Genomic DNA, 15,726 nt, shown 5'->3' on the forward strand with positions numbered 1-15,726 from the left:
TTTAAGTGTTCCTTCACCAAAAGTGATTTTAGACATTATGAACAAAGTCATTCAAGACTACGGGTAGTTAAACTCTCAAATATAGGCTTCTGAGACTGTAGAATCTCCACAGATGAAGGTTTTTTAATAAACGTCCAACAGGAGTAATACGTATACTTGAAAGATGTGCATTTAAAGAACATACTAACAAGCTCCCAAGGTCCTGTCAGCCCTGTTCTCTGGGATACCATCCTCATTCTGTTGTGACAGCTGATAAACACATTTGTTTGATAACCAGGGGCTGAGAAGGACACTGAAGAGCCTACCACTCAGAGCATGGATTTCACAAATGCCAAAGTTATTTTGATGCTCTTTGATTCCCTTTAAAAGGGGTTTTCTGCAGTGTTAAAAAAAAAAATATTTAGTAGCAACAGGACTAGCAGAAAATCAGCCCTGTGAACTAGGCAAATCAGAGGCATTTACTCACCTCTTCTAATTCACAGAATGTTTACAAGCTTCTCCTCAAGACTACAAATTACCTTACTCAAGATAGCTTACACTAATTATGACTGAACATATCTACATGAAAGTTGCCCCCGTATTACTTATTCAAGAGGATGTTCACCTATATAGCACTGAAAAACCTGCACTACAAAATTAGCTGTGTATTAATTCACATAACCAAACATCCAATCAGTAAAAATTTTAAAAGGATGTGTTAATTTGGATGTCTGTTCATTGAAAGAATAAATCATTTCTATTTCAAGTTGTATTTACTTGAACCGTTACCTAATGCCTAAAAGTCATTACCTAATGGCTTTTATGTTAAAAAAAAAAATCACTTCAATACTAAAAGGAAAACATACCTGCTTCCACTTACATCTGTTCATTTTTATTATCCTTTTTTTCCTGTGCTCAAGCCAGGTTATTGATTCATGAGTCCTTGAAACTAATTTGAATCAGTAACTATTTATTTTACTGACAGCCCCCCCCACGTCAACCTATAGAAACATTCCTCACATCCACTACAGTATCTACACCGAAGTACACCCTAAGAACATAGGCTAAATAGTCCCCTCAGAAGACCTTACTTTAGATCTTTTCAGGGGCTTGTTTGTGTTCTGAAGTAGTACAGAGCTATTTATGGAAAAATCCCTGCTGGAATCACAGCCAGAATTTCAATAGGCTGCACAGCACAGAAAAGCCAGTGGTTAGTTTTCTGTTTGCAAATAACATACTGTGCTATTGTTTTGCATGTACATAACAGAAGCCTTTAGGCAATGCCTTTCTTGATTTGTCACTGAGAATGCTACAGACTAACAGCACTGGAATATCTTGATTTTCTCTTTTTGCTGAAGCCATTCCAAAACACACGCTGCAAGTTAAAAATTAGTAGCAGTATTTTAGGAAAATACCAGTTTGGCAATGCCTTTCAAAATCAGCTACGAGAATTCTGTGACTTGGTGTGCAATTCTGTTGTAGATACAAAAAACAACTCCTAGAAACGATCATGCTGTTTCAGACTCCTCTCATACATTCTTTGACCAAAGCTTTTATTTCAGGTGCAAAAGCTAAGGCCAAGAATTTATAAGTCTTTTAATCTGCATGTGCAGAATGCAAGAGACCACTGTACCTCAGACAACGTGTAAAGTGCCTCCTTCTAAGGAAAGAAAATGAAAGCAAAAAATCACTCTTACCTACCGTAACGGAAGGGAGGGAGAGAAGGAGGGAGGGAGGCACACTCACTAGATGGATTTCAGGCAGCTTGCCGGAGAGCACAGCGCCTGTGAAGGTCACAAGTACAACTGAAGTCTCCAGCAGAGATGAATACACAGTTCTGACTATTAAGTGACCGTGGAATAAAAATTTCTGATTACTGCACTCACTATAGGCATTCACTCCTTTATCAGTTCATTTCAATACTTAATACATTTTTTAGTGGCACTTGGAACCCGAAAAAAGAGTCTTCCCTTTACCAGCTGCCTCTTCTTTTTTTTCCCCACTTGGCAAGTGTTTTCCTGTGTTTCTATTCTGGCCCAAGCATACATGCCTCAGCTTCTTAAAAAAAAAAATAATTATTTAACAGAGACCATTGCTAGTTTCTGGCCTGGACTTTCAGAGATTCCTAACACTTACTTCTCTAAATGATGCAAAATGGAGTCTACAAGTCTTGACAACTCTGTAAGGCAGACACTTAAATTTATAGCACATCTTAAATATATATATAGTCTACTAATCTGAGCAAAATACTGACCTTTACTTTTAAGTTAATTCTTTTACATCTCTCACCTTCTCTATCTATAAATTAAGACCTTTTCTTTAGATTTTGGAAGAGTTGTATAACAGCTGAAAACAAGATAGAGAGTGTTTAGTATTATTACTGTCCTGCAAGGATCTCAAAGTTCCTTGCAATAGCTTTTAAAAGTTTTGGAACTTGATTTCAGGGAACAGGCACACTAGTCTTACAGACAGGGAAAACAAAGCATGGAGGGGTTAAAATGACTTAGTGACCTTCCTGATGAAACAACTCTGGATGATTACTTTCAGTTATCTCCATTTCCCATTTTTCTTTTTGTCAATCCCGCCCTCCCCCCAATTAAATTTAAATCTAAACTTTAAACTTGGTAAAAAGCAAAAGAGTAGTAACAGCTCTGTAAGAAACTTGATCCTCCATCAAAAGACACTGGTTAGAAAGAACATGAAGTAGAAAGTGCCAAACCACTTCCAGTCGAATGTTACAGAATTGTAAAACTTTTGGAAAAAGAATTTCAACATATACATAAACAAGCTTACAAGACCAAAGAGGGCTGTGTACACTGTCTTCTCTTGATGACTTCTTAAAAATGATAGCAACCAGCAAGAGAGAAAGATTAGGTCAGAAGTGCTCCTACACAGGATGCAATCACTCGGTCATGCCATTTTTTCTAACAACATGCATGCTTAATTACCCTTGTGCAGGAACACTGAGCAACAGGACAGAGAGATGACCCAGAAGCACAGTTGTAGATGGCAATTTAGAACATACTTCACTCGTTTTCAGAAACAGCAGAAAGAGGAGAATGCTACAGAAACAAGTAGATGTTTGTTATTCCCGGGTTTGGCATGAGCTTCTTCAGGTCAAATCAAGGAAAAGAATCCACAAGCTCCAGGGAGCCAACCACCTGATGTGCAGAATCTCCAAGTGGGTTTTTTTGTTTCATTTTAAATGCTCTCTGTCTTCCCACAGCACTTTCCTCTGAGGCATCTAAATACTGTCAGAGACAAAATTGCCGAGTTAAGCACAGCATGTGTTCTGCTCCAGTAACAGAACTGGTATGTTACCAGCCCCCACCACTTTCAAGAGTGGGTTATCACTTCCAAAAGGGTCTGGAGTAAAATGAAAAATCCCGGGTATTTCTTGAAAACAAAAAGAAAAAAGTAAGATTCAGCTAAAATCAAACCAACAACAACAACAAAAAAGCCACCCATGAAGCTGTGATAAGAACAGACTAAGAAAAGGCAGAAGGACTATACAGAAAGTTTTTAAATTTTGGTCAAAAAGCCATTCCTGCCAGTTCCACATTCTACTAAAATAGGTTATGAATGCTTCGCTATTACCTCTATAATGCAGTGCCGTTTTCTCACTGCTAGACTATATAATGAAAAAGTTTGTGGGCTTCAACTTCAATTGCTGTTTGTTCACATTGATCTTTCAGAAGAGGTGTCCTCAAACATGAACCTCAATTCACTGAAAGTAGAGTTTTCCATACGAAAGGCAGTCTATGAACAAGCATATATCAACTCTAAGCATGAAAAGGCTGAGGAGGAGACTGACCAAGCTGTTCACAATGCCATAGTTTTACATGTTGCCTTAAAACCATTATCCTATCTCCAAGAGAAGCAATCCATCCATTCACCTCTCACATCTCTTGTCCCATTCCTGTAGCAGCACTACCTATTCTACCACAAACATTTGTTACAGTTTGACAAATCAGTCTGGGGAAACTAACTCAGGATAAAATTAACCTGATAGCAAATAATCCAAGACATGTAATTTTCATTCAGGTCAGTTTCCCAAAGTGATCACTACGCAGCTAAATGAACATCTGTGTCAGCTCAAAGCAGTAACTGGTAAAGGTACAAGGAAGGACCATCTCTTTCAGAAGCAGCAGCTACTTGAAGTGACAATGAACCTACAGGCAAGTCAGGACGCAATTTGAATTCTAATTCCTCTTTCCATACCAAGGCCACACGTCACTCCAAAACAAGCTGAACACAGCAATTATTAAAAGATAATCTAAGATTTTTAAATTATCTCCAGTATTTCTATAAATGAATCCTTACACAATGCACCAAGAACAGTACCTCAGAAGTTAGGTTTTTATTATGTAATTCCATTGGAAAAAAGTCTAGGAGCTCTGAAACAAATGTCTTTGGGAATCATTATATATTTAGGAGAGTTGAAGCTAAACATTTATTTCAGTATGTAGCTCTTGTCTGCTGGACCAATTTACTTTAAAATTTTAAGTTATTTGAAAAAAGTAAGTCCTTCAGACTACGTTTATAAGCACTATACACAAACGGGTCATAATTCTGCGTATCATCTTCTAACCTTCTACTAACAGGAGAAAGGCCAGCTGAAATCACTACTTCTAAGAGTCAAAGAATGGTCCCTGGAACACTTTTTATATTCATCAGGGAAAAAGGAAAATACAGCTACTAGCATTTAACAGACAAGAATATATTAGAAATTATTCCAAATTTTAAATAAGCAGCTGTAGTCTGAAGTCTCAATTACCTTAACTGTTCCTGAATACATGCAATTATCTTTTCTCAACTTCTCAAAAACACAGAGTGCCAACTGTGTGCGTTTGGAGATCACATTATTCCCAGAGCATTAATTTAAGAACTGCAATTGGAAATGCAAAGAGAAACACTTCCACACAAAATGCATTCTACATACCTGGGAAATCAATCTTTGTTTACAATACAACTCTTTTAAACCCTCTTTTCCTGACCCTAAAATTTTCTTCCAAAATTAGATGCAAGCCTAACTGCCTAAGGGGTTTAACATGTGACCTAGATATGCTGGTTTTCTTAATGGTGCTATCACTTGTAGATCGCTAAGAGGAAAATACATTTTTATAAAGAATGGCTAACCAAATTAATAATTTCTCCTCTAGTGCTTAACAAAAGCTTGGTAAGTTACAAGACAAGCTTACAGCCACTTCTGTTTCTGTAACCGAATTACAGTCATGCACAGAAGCCTCAAATAATTGTTTTCAGTAATATTATCAACTCACAGTAGCAACACCCTACCTGATGTCTCCTTCGCCAGCATCTTCACTTTAAATGCAAATGTAACAACCCAAAACCTTCCAGTCACAGAAAAGAACAAGACAAGACCACCATCATGTAACACTACCTGCTGCCCAGAGCAATCTCCTAAAGCAGTCCTGTTTGGGGAGCCAGAAAGTGAGCCACAGTATATGCAATAAAGGAAGTCCTGCTACACAAAATCATTAACAAGTGCGCACAGACACACAGTATCAGTACTTCACCTCTTAAGACAAGACACCTTTTTAGGCTTCCCCCATTTTCAGGAAGGCTCACATAACAGCATAAAAGAATGACAACATCCTTTCTGTTTCCAGCTTACTTGCATACTAACCCTACAAAACTAGCATTTAGCTAGTGCATGCTTTAAGAGCATAACTGAGCTATAAAGCAATGTAACAAAGCTATAATTACAAATATTTCACTCAAGTTTAAAATCTAGAAAACTGTCCAGATGTAGTTATTTTGACTATAAGACCCACTGCTGCTTCTTGAAAGAGATTATTCTAAATTGGTTTGGAGCAAGTATCATAATTCCTGTTTTTCTCTCCTTTTCATAGAAATATGGTAACTGCTGTCTCTATTCACATTCACAACATAAGTGCCTACCTACGCCAGGACTTTTCATTCATTTCAATCATTTTCATTTCAATCATTTTTTCAAGAAGGATAAACCTCAGTTTCACATAATTACTGAACACTGACTTATTCTGCAAAACTTTTTGCTCCATACTAAAAATACTGTAGACATAATTATGGTACTGTGTATTATAGAGCACTGAAAATATGAAAAAAGGTCTGGAAAATACCCTTAAGGCAGTTGTAAAAGCATCTTATACTAATGAAATTGCTTTGGGAGCACAGTGTTTCCTAAAGAGGAAAGAACAAATGGTAGCCTTGATTTGGTACCATCAGTAATTGATGTTTTTACTACAGGAGGTACAGTACATAGCAGATTTAATTGTATGCACACTCAAACAGCACCTAAAACAAAGAAGGCCTAATTCTACAGCATCTAAATGCAAGACAATACATTAGTTTAGATAAAGTCAAACCCCAAAACAAGGGAATCAGTTTTTCAAATCATATTAAGAGTGATAAGACACAATAAGAGAAGATTATCATTTGTCAGATTATCTTTTTAAAGTGCTTTACAGTAAAGCAATCAGTAAGTAATCCCTCTCCCAATTAAGTGGTATTCTTTTCTAGAACAACTTCCAAGAAACTAAACTGTACTAACACACCTCTTTGTACTAACAGAGCTGGTAACAATGCTAAACAAATGTCATTTCCACATACTGCTTGTGTGGACGCTGAAGGAAGAAAACCTATTCCATGTGTACTATGTTTTGCTGCAGAGAAATGTCAAAAAGATTATTTACAACGTAGTGATAAATGACATTGTGTTGTATGTCCCTGTGTGTGTTTGCACGTGTGTACGTGATATCTAATTTCAAAAAATCTACAACTGTCACCCTGCACAGCAGTTTGACAACTGGCTTATACCAACCTAGATCAGTGCTGCTAGCAAATGAGGTAGTTCTGCATTCTCCACCTGCCCTCAGACACATGTTTTCATCACCCTTTCTTTACACCTCTAGTGTTTGCACATCCACACAGCCTTAAATTCAGGGATCTGATTCAACTGCAATGTAACCCAGTAAAAATCTACAGGTCCACTTGTTTTCAATAGCAGCACGGACTTGGACCAACTTCAGTCTTTACATCTAAAAGATGATCACCAGTGATGCAAGATCTCTGTCAAGCACTAGTGCACCATAGCAAAGCTTCAATTATCTTATTGGCTGGCATTTTAGTTCAGTCTCTTAAGATTACTGTTACAGTATCAGTAGTATATTCTATTGCTGACCTTCAGATAGCGTATGTTCAAAGTATCTCTCTTGAACAGCAAAGGTTTAAAGTCCTTTTTATCAGTCAATTTTACCATTTGTAGTAGCATAGCACTTCAGAGATCAGGGTCTCGTGATGACTGTACATAAAGTCCTATAAAGAGACCAACCCTCTTCCAGAGTTCCTCGTGTTCCTTTGAGCCACTTGATCACTCTCTACACTATGCTGGCACAAGCACACACAGAGCACTGAGAACCAGATCAGGGTTCAATTCAGCTGAAAAATAATCCAGTCAAAATGACAATTTTAAGTATTTTTCAGCTGGATCAGCTTCCCAAACAAGTTCATTGTGCAGTTACATGAACACTTGTGCCAGCAAAGTGGGAAGGAGTGCCTCTTTAAGCAGAAATGCTGCCAAACATGTAGCCATGGCCTAAATAGGCAAGTCAGAAGAGAACAGAAAGAAGGAAGGGGGAAAAAAAAAAAAAGAAAAAAAAGGCAGACAGTACAGCTAGGAACACCCAGCTCTTAACTCTTACTTCAGCACTGCATCCAGTAGAAGTTTTATTCTTCATTTTAGTTCTCCTAAAACACATTCTATGAAGCTACAGCTACCACAGAAACCCATTTATAGGGTAGAAATACCCAAACCAGAATCGTTTAGGTAGCACCTTTAAAATTAAAAGCTATGAAGTTTCACAAAGCTGATCAAGAGTTGTAATCCACCACAATTGCCACTGGTAGCAAAGTTGCATTCATTTGTACTGTTGGAGTCTGACAGCTTGATCACTATAACTACCGTATTTACGACACGAAAACCCCACTCCTTTTTCCAATTAATTTTTGTATGCAAAAAAGATTCCAAGAACAGCAAAGCATCACAGAAGTAACAGAACAATACCGGTCAGCGTGACTGACAAGCTTAAGTGCCCTAGCTACCAAACCCATGTCAAGAGAGAGTACTGAATAACTTCTAGGAAGCTAAACAGCCACTTACTATTTAGCTGTTTGCTAAACACTCTTTGTTTTGGGGGACTTCACACTTTAAATGCACACTTTAGTCAATCTAGACCAGCAGTTCCTAGAACACAGTAGCCTATTTCTCTCTCTAGATACAGTCAGTCATTCTACAAATGGCTGAAGATAAAAGAGCTAAAATACAGAAGCAGACTTAGGAATACAGAATAGGACTATAACCGTGGCTCTTTTTATTCATCTCCAGCGTATTTCAGACTACCCCTTAAGAACAAACCTATTACTAGTCCTTGCTCCTTCTAACTGATGTTACCTTATGAGCATACAGAACATAACCACAGCCTTCAAAAACCCAAATTAAGCTCCCTCCCACAACTATACCCCAATCTTTCTTCAGCTTTATCATCGCAACCTCTCACACCTTTGCTACTTTTCTCTGAGAATTTTTCCTCCCCTCCTATTCCATCAATCCCCAATAAAAAAGCCCATCAGTGACTTCTGTAATAATGCCATTGTTTCTCTTCTGTGACTCCTGCCCACAAACACAGCTCAGCAGAAGCCCTTCTTCCCAACTGATCCCAGCAACATCCCTCCATCTCAAGGTATGGGTCCCTATTAGTCAATTGTTGGTAAGCCTACAGAACCAGATGTGCCACCAGGCGTAACAGTCTGGTAGGACAGAGCTAACCAACTTTCCGAAGGAGGCTCAGCAGCTCTAACCCACTATTACAGATACATGTTACTTGACAAAGAAAAAGCTTTCTGGTAAGGCAAGAGAAGATCGTGAACTCCAGATGGTGGTAAACTGCTTTTTACAGCAGTCCTCATTCCTGGCTTCAATTTTCCTTACTCCGAGATAACTATTCTCATGCACTAAGACAAACTACCATTACTGAAGCAACAGCAGTTCCCATAGCTGCTCTGCAATTTTGAAGTCTGCCAAAAATAAACATGAAACTACACTTGAAAGATATAACATACTTAGAATCAAATACAGAAAGCCTTCCTGAACAAGACGAAAGTCAAATCTTGTTTATATCTCTGACCACACACACGAGCTGGCTAGGGATAGCCATGTAAGAGACTTCATCTGTTCATCATCTGCACAAACTGAAACGGAGTACAGCAATGTTTTGGCTATAGAAGAGGAAACATTAAACAAGTCATAGATTATTAACAAAGCAGCACAGAATAGTTAAGCATCGAACTTCAAAATTAAGTTAGTAATCAGCCCCCACACCAGATATTCCAGTACTTCTTTCAGAGACAATTCGGGCATGAAATAGTTAAACAACTTGTCAAAGATGGGTGGTAATTACTCAGGGTTAAAGCTTAGGACTTAAGTTCCTGGCTCCCAGCCTTGGACCCAGACTATCAGACTTTCACATATCTTTGGATTACACTTGAAAGAACATTTAGATACAGCAGCTTGACTCTTTTCCTTTTGCCAAGTAATTAAACAAATTTGACTTAATTTGTTCTGAAGTACAAACTCATTCCATTAAGCAAGTGTCTAGTTTTCAGAGACAGTTTAAAATCACAATTCTTAGTTGTTTCCAACTGGAGCTGCCATTATGCCACATCTTGGAGAACTTAACAGCAGGAGAGTAAAAACAAGTCCCAAAACATTGAAACTGCTGCAGAAAGTCGTCGTAATCCTTTTCTATAATCATTCCCATACAGGAAACTTTCACTAAGAAAACGTGGTAATGTCTGCTCTTGAGTATTTCTGGACAGTTAAGTCTTGCTTGCACTGAAACAGTGATGGCACAAAAGAACAAAAAAATCCATTACAGATGATGTTGATAAGCTGATCATCGAACTTATCAAGGACAATGACTCTGTGTTCTCCACTGGAGAAGTCCTGTCTAATCTAATGTCCTGGCTCTGGATTCTCCAGAGTACATGGAACAAGTTGAGCACAGATACGTTGTAGAATTGGGCACAAGCAAGACACATAAAATTATGAAGGGAGAAAAACTTCTGTGGAGCAAAGAATCACTATTTCAGAAACAGAGGCAGCACAAGCTACAACACCCTTGCCCTTATGCAATAGACTGCTAAAATCACAGAGGCAAACTTTTGCCATCAGTTAAAATTAAGGACCCCAATTATAATGAAGCAGACACTCACACTTCAATTTATAACCTGATTTCTGTGCTTAACTTTGTGATCTGATAGGGCCAGGCCACAGCTTACAACCAAGGATAAATTCCATATACCAAGAGAAAAGAGGCTAGTTCTCTGCTCCTCACAGACCCATATTCCTCAAGTTCGAAAAGGTTTGCCACAGCAGAATGACACAGGCAGGCCCCAGATACAAACTCATTGCCATCTTCTTTCCTCAAGCTTTAGTAACAGCTTTCCCCCTTCTTTCCCTTCCACCCTCATTAGCTCTAAAAGAAACAGTCACATCCATCTATCACACAGCGCTTAGAAAGCCAGAAAATTAAAAACTGTATGTATCAGAGTTCATGTTTCAGCCATCAAAGCCACCAAATATTGACTTTGTAATAGACAGCCATTCTAGCCTAAGTGTCTGAAGAATTATAGGTTATACATATTATGTGACGGTTACGAGGTCAGATCTGACCTCAAATCTACTGGAAGCTACGTACTAGCATTCTTAGCAAGCTTTTTAAAGTTGCTGCCACTATTACTGTATTAAGTGTTACCCTCCATTGGCCTGTTTTATAGGCAACATTGTAGAGAGACCACTGGTTTTGTATTCTACTGATTAATGCAATTAAATAGATGCAGTTTTCTTGGTTAACACTTCTATTAGTTTAGTTTAAGCTAGCGTTCCAATATAAATATTGCAATACTGTATTACGATCAGGAAGAAAACAGACAGTGAAATCTCCCATTTCTTTCAAGTTTGTTTTCTTCACTTGTTTTTAGTGAAGTTTCAGCATTCCACAACAAAAGTTAGTTTTTAAAATTTGAGCTCTAAAGCCATTCGGAACACAAAAATCCACACCCTACGTGCTACCGTATACAAATTGGCACTGTCCTCAGTCACAGACACAATTAGAGTTCATACTTGTTAGCTTGCAGACCACAGTCATTTAAGCTTCAGACAGCAAGATTTTCTTTAGCTTTCACCATGGTGCCTGCCACTAGAAAGCAGACAGAAAGGCAGGGAGGGGAAAAAAGGTCCTCAGACTAGACTTAGAGCCACTGTCAACTTGTCCTTGGGTATTCTGAAGGAGTGCAAATGCTGGGTATTCAGAAGCATGCAAAGCTGCTGTTCCATTTTTTGCAGGAACCACACAAGGCTCCGTTTCATTAAAGTGAACCTTAAAGCCAGAAATATAGCTAATAAAAGGAAAAATATGAGCAGCTCGATACATTATTAACCCTTCCAACAGTATCACAGGGAGACATTACGAAGTATAACAAGAACTCAAAGGATCGCATGGAAGCTAAACTTGCGCTTTGATTAGACAACTGGCTTTCAAAAATTTCCAGCATGAATTGTGGGAGCTGAATATACAGGAAGAGGAGAGAATTTCAGCTCAACAAGTTCATTACAACGAAGTATAATACCAGCCTTGGGACCTCACTCCAGGATCTAGGCATTTAGATTTCCGGATGTCTTGCAGTATATCGAGGCTCTGGGGTTTGTACCTTAAGACTCATCCTAAGTCAGTTAGAGCCGACAATGAAACCAAACTTCTCTGCTCTTTGGGTCACAAAATCAAAAGGCTGCATCTTCCACAAAATAAAAAATGGATAGTCTTACAATTTTTTGGAAACCATCCTGACTGGCTGGCTGAAACTGAAGCTAGTGAGTTCACTTACAGTGAAGGCTTCCCTGAACTCCACCCACTATGACTCCAGCAACACACAGTACAGCTGCTAACCTGTCAGGAAGCATAAGGCTAGCAAGTCATCTTTCGTAACGTAAAGTACAATACTTCAGAACAGCTAAGTAAGTTAAGGACAGACTATTTCCTGATTTCTGCATTTCCGGATCCCTGTAAAAGCCACTTTACCATATATATATATAGCTCATTACTATTATATGCATGTCAACATGTCTATTTTCATGAAGAATTATTTGCAAGCACTTGCCACATAACCACAACTTCTTCAATATTTGTACTTAATTAAGGATTTCGTTTGATATGTAATTAAAATAAAGTTTATAGAATTTACAGTCTGACGGGGAAAAATTATACTATATTTAAGAATAGTTTTGAGTTCAAGCTTTAAAAATACACTTCCTGAAGAACTTAAACTTTAAAAATTGTTACAGCTTTCTTGTTTCCAAAAGTCATCTTTCAGCTTGTAAATGACAGGAGTCTTTGAAAGTGCATCATTTGCCACATGCTGCAGCTAGTAAATAAAAACAAGTCACTTATGTTTATACTGATTTTTTTGGCCTTTGGAATTTAATTTGAACCACACGTCAAGTGGGAAAATAATGGAAACCGTAGTTACCGCTCCTCTAAATACAACATTAATCTTACTTGTAAGTCAGAGCATTCAAGATATGTAAAAAAAGAAAAAACCCAAAGAATTACGTAAGTGACAAGGCCAACTGCTTGCAAAAGAAAAATTTTAACTCACAATCTTACAAGGCTGTGTTGTACAAACAGCACTTTATGGCCAAAGAAACGTAGAAGTCAGTGCAACTTTCCCCGAAAAAGACCTCAGAAGAAATTTTGCTCTCTAGCACAGCGATTGAACAGCACAGAGAAAGTATGAATCCTCTAAAGATCCCCAATCCAAGGAAAAGAAACTAACAAGTACATTTTTTGCAGTCACAATCAGAGGCAGCCATCTTAGTATAAAATTACATTTGTCATTGCCAGCTTAGAAAAGTTTTAGGCAATTTCCAGTATTATTTCAAACACAAACCCCCTCTTTACTTAATAAGTAAGCATGCACAAATATTCAGATTTATTCCTCTTCTGGTTAATAGAAGCTGGAAAGATTGGGAAAATTACTTGATCTTTATCTAGTACTTAGATCTTCAAAGAGTACAAACAGTAATTAATTCTCACAACACCTCCCTGTGGAATGCACGTATCACATTCCCCATTTTGCAGATTAGGAGAAAACACAAATCAAAAGCCGAGTGACAGGAAAATCTAACAATCTTGGAAAACAATTCCAGCAAAATATTTAAGAAGCCTGAATCCAACCCTTCTTAAAAGTGGGCAGAACAGTACTCTCAAACCATAGTTTAATCTTCAATCTGGGTATCTGAATGCACGTTAAATGTCTGTTTGCTTTGCTCAAGTTGCATACAGCAACACGGAGATATTTTAGTAAGATTGCAATCACATCTCCCTACCTAAGAAGTAGTTAAAAAGTCAGAAAACATTCAGTAAAAAATATTGCTCTTACCTTCTGCTACATCATCATCTACAGCGCCTTTCACCTGAGAAAAACACCACTGAATGTCATTTCCTCCTCCAGCTCCTAAAAAAACACAATCAGAAAATGAGACCCCCCACAGCAACACAAAGAGCACACAATAGTTACCAACTGAAAATTTCAGACAACATTGCACACGCCTACTTCCTCAGCTATGCTGTCGGCACAATTACAAATTGCCCCTCCCCACCTTTTTCCTTTACAGATATTGTTTTTGTCATTAGCGGTTTGCCAGCGTTCAACGCAACGTTTGTCAAAAACAGTGTAAGCACAGGCAGTAACAGTGATAAAAGTCTCTACCACCAAAAGCTCGCTGGACTAAGTAACGTTGCTAGTGCTAACTTTAACTGCGCATTTAAAATGAGTGCATGAACATCTTATTTCACACAAAGCTCCTTCCTACTTTAGAAGTCAGAACCCTCTACAAACACGCACACGCACACACAAACAATTTAAAGGTTCACTGCCAGAAAAAGCTGTACATTTTTGGAACATTTCAGTCTTTCGTTCAACATAAACCAAGCATGCTATTCATTTCCTTCTTTTACAAAAACATCACACTGAACCTACAGACTAAAGGAAAAAAATTTTACCACAATTTTAGAGTCTCTTCGCAGAAGTAATGAAAGCAATTATCAGCCTTAAAAGAGCAGCAAATCCAAGCAGAAAAGCAAACAAGCAATCTGATGTTAACAAGTTCTACTACCGTAGAAAACGGATCGAAGAGAAAACTTCAGGAACATTACTGCCTCGGCGGAAGGCAGTGATTCATTTGAACCCTGCCACCAAAACACACAAAAAAATCACCACCCATTTCTTTTGCATTTCAGTCTGAGCAAATCACTGCAGGGCTGAGTACATACAGGAAGAGACTGAAATGGGCTTGCCTCTTTTTTTTTTTGTTGTTGAAAGCCACTGTCAAAATGGAACTTTTCCTCAACACAATTCAAACAGGCTGAGCAACAGATGGCATTTACACATTAATCCAGAGGTCTGTTACCACTTTTGGAATAACAAAGAATACAGAAGGGACTTCTTCCCTCCTCTACACTAAGTTAAGGGGGGGAAAAAAGTCAAAGACATGGAAACCAGAAGCCCCGAAATAATCTTTCCAAAAAAGACCAAGTGTCTCAGAATGTTAACAGAAGAGCTGCAATGCAATCACAGTCCAGTCTGCATTTTTTGCTTGCCTTAATTTCTTTTCTGAAGGATTACAGACATGCAAGCTACAAAACCTGACAAGGTGAAAGCAAGTACAAGCATCCATTTACGCAAGAGATGTCAAAATGCTTTTTGCAGCTACGTCGGAAAGGTTTGCCACACACATCTCTCTACCATTCTCCAAAACCCGTACAACCTATTTCCTTTCCTCTCCCCAACCTCTTCATTTGTCATTTAGCAGCTGGCACCATGGAAGCTTTTAAAGGGGACAGCTTGTAAGAAAAATCACTGCTCTTTCTTCCTAAGGCTAAAATTCTATTTTTCATACAATTTACTTGAACCAAGTTAGCACTTCCTCCCCCCCCCCCCCCACAAAAAGAAGAGGGTGGAGCATGGGCGTATGGTGTAGGGGGAAAAAGCAAAGCACAAACCTAATACAGCCTCTCATGCTTGCTCCTCCAAAGCACTGAAAAGACAATTCATTTGCAGAGGAGGGGGATGAATGTATTTCCAAATTAAGAAATTGCAAGGAAAAGTAAGAACGAAGAGGTACCTTATGCATACACACTTCTAGCCTACCAAGAGCACTTCAGGATGCAAAATGGGGAGCAAGCACAGGAAAGAATGAGAAAGCAAACACAGAAAGACCTGTATTATTTAATTACATCCTGTGCCCAATTCTACTCTCATTTGCAGATGCTTAAAAGCTGCACCCTACAGAAGGGTGCAATTGTACTCTCGACACAAGCACGTCTGCACCCTAGAACACCTCTCTGTGCACAGCAGCACTTCTCTGCACAGTCCTCACCAACTCCACCTGAGAAATAAACGCAACATACAAGCACGTTTACAAATTCAAAAAGCCTGTAGGGGAAAGAGAAAAAAGGCAAAAGACCCACCCTGTCTGCAAGCCTCCTGCACACTGAACTTCAAAATACACCACTTCCCCCATCGAAGCCCCTCCACCTTGCTTCTTTCGTGCCTTTTTTTTTTTTTTTGCGATAAGGGAGGGAAAGGAGGAAGGGGTGGGTGGGAGGAAAGCACAATTTCCCAGAA

At 38.5% G+C, this 15,726-nt stretch overlaps 1 protein-coding gene across 1 annotated transcript in view; it reads right to left on the reverse strand.

Moving 5' to 3' along the window:
* PPP2R2A (protein phosphatase 2, regulatory subunit B, alpha) overlaps positions 1-15,726 on the reverse strand; it is a 41,915-nt gene that overhangs the window by 25,143 nt on the left and 1,046 nt on the right. The window contains exons 2-3 of the mRNA XM_009319545.1: positions 15,570-15,652; positions 13,480-13,554 (exon numbers count right to left, since the gene is read on the reverse strand). Of these exons, the coding sequence (XP_009317820.1) occupies positions 13,480-13,554; positions 15,570-15,652 (158 nt within the window). The remainder of the gene's footprint in view (positions 1-13,479; positions 13,555-15,569; positions 15,653-15,726) is intronic.

Source organism: Pygoscelis adeliae, unplaced genomic scaffold (assembly GCF_000699105.1).
Source record: "Pygoscelis adeliae isolate BGI_AS28 unplaced genomic scaffold, ASM69910v1 Scaffold372, whole genome shotgun sequence".
Taxonomy (NCBI): Eukaryota; Metazoa; Chordata; class Aves; order Sphenisciformes; family Spheniscidae; genus Pygoscelis; species Pygoscelis adeliae.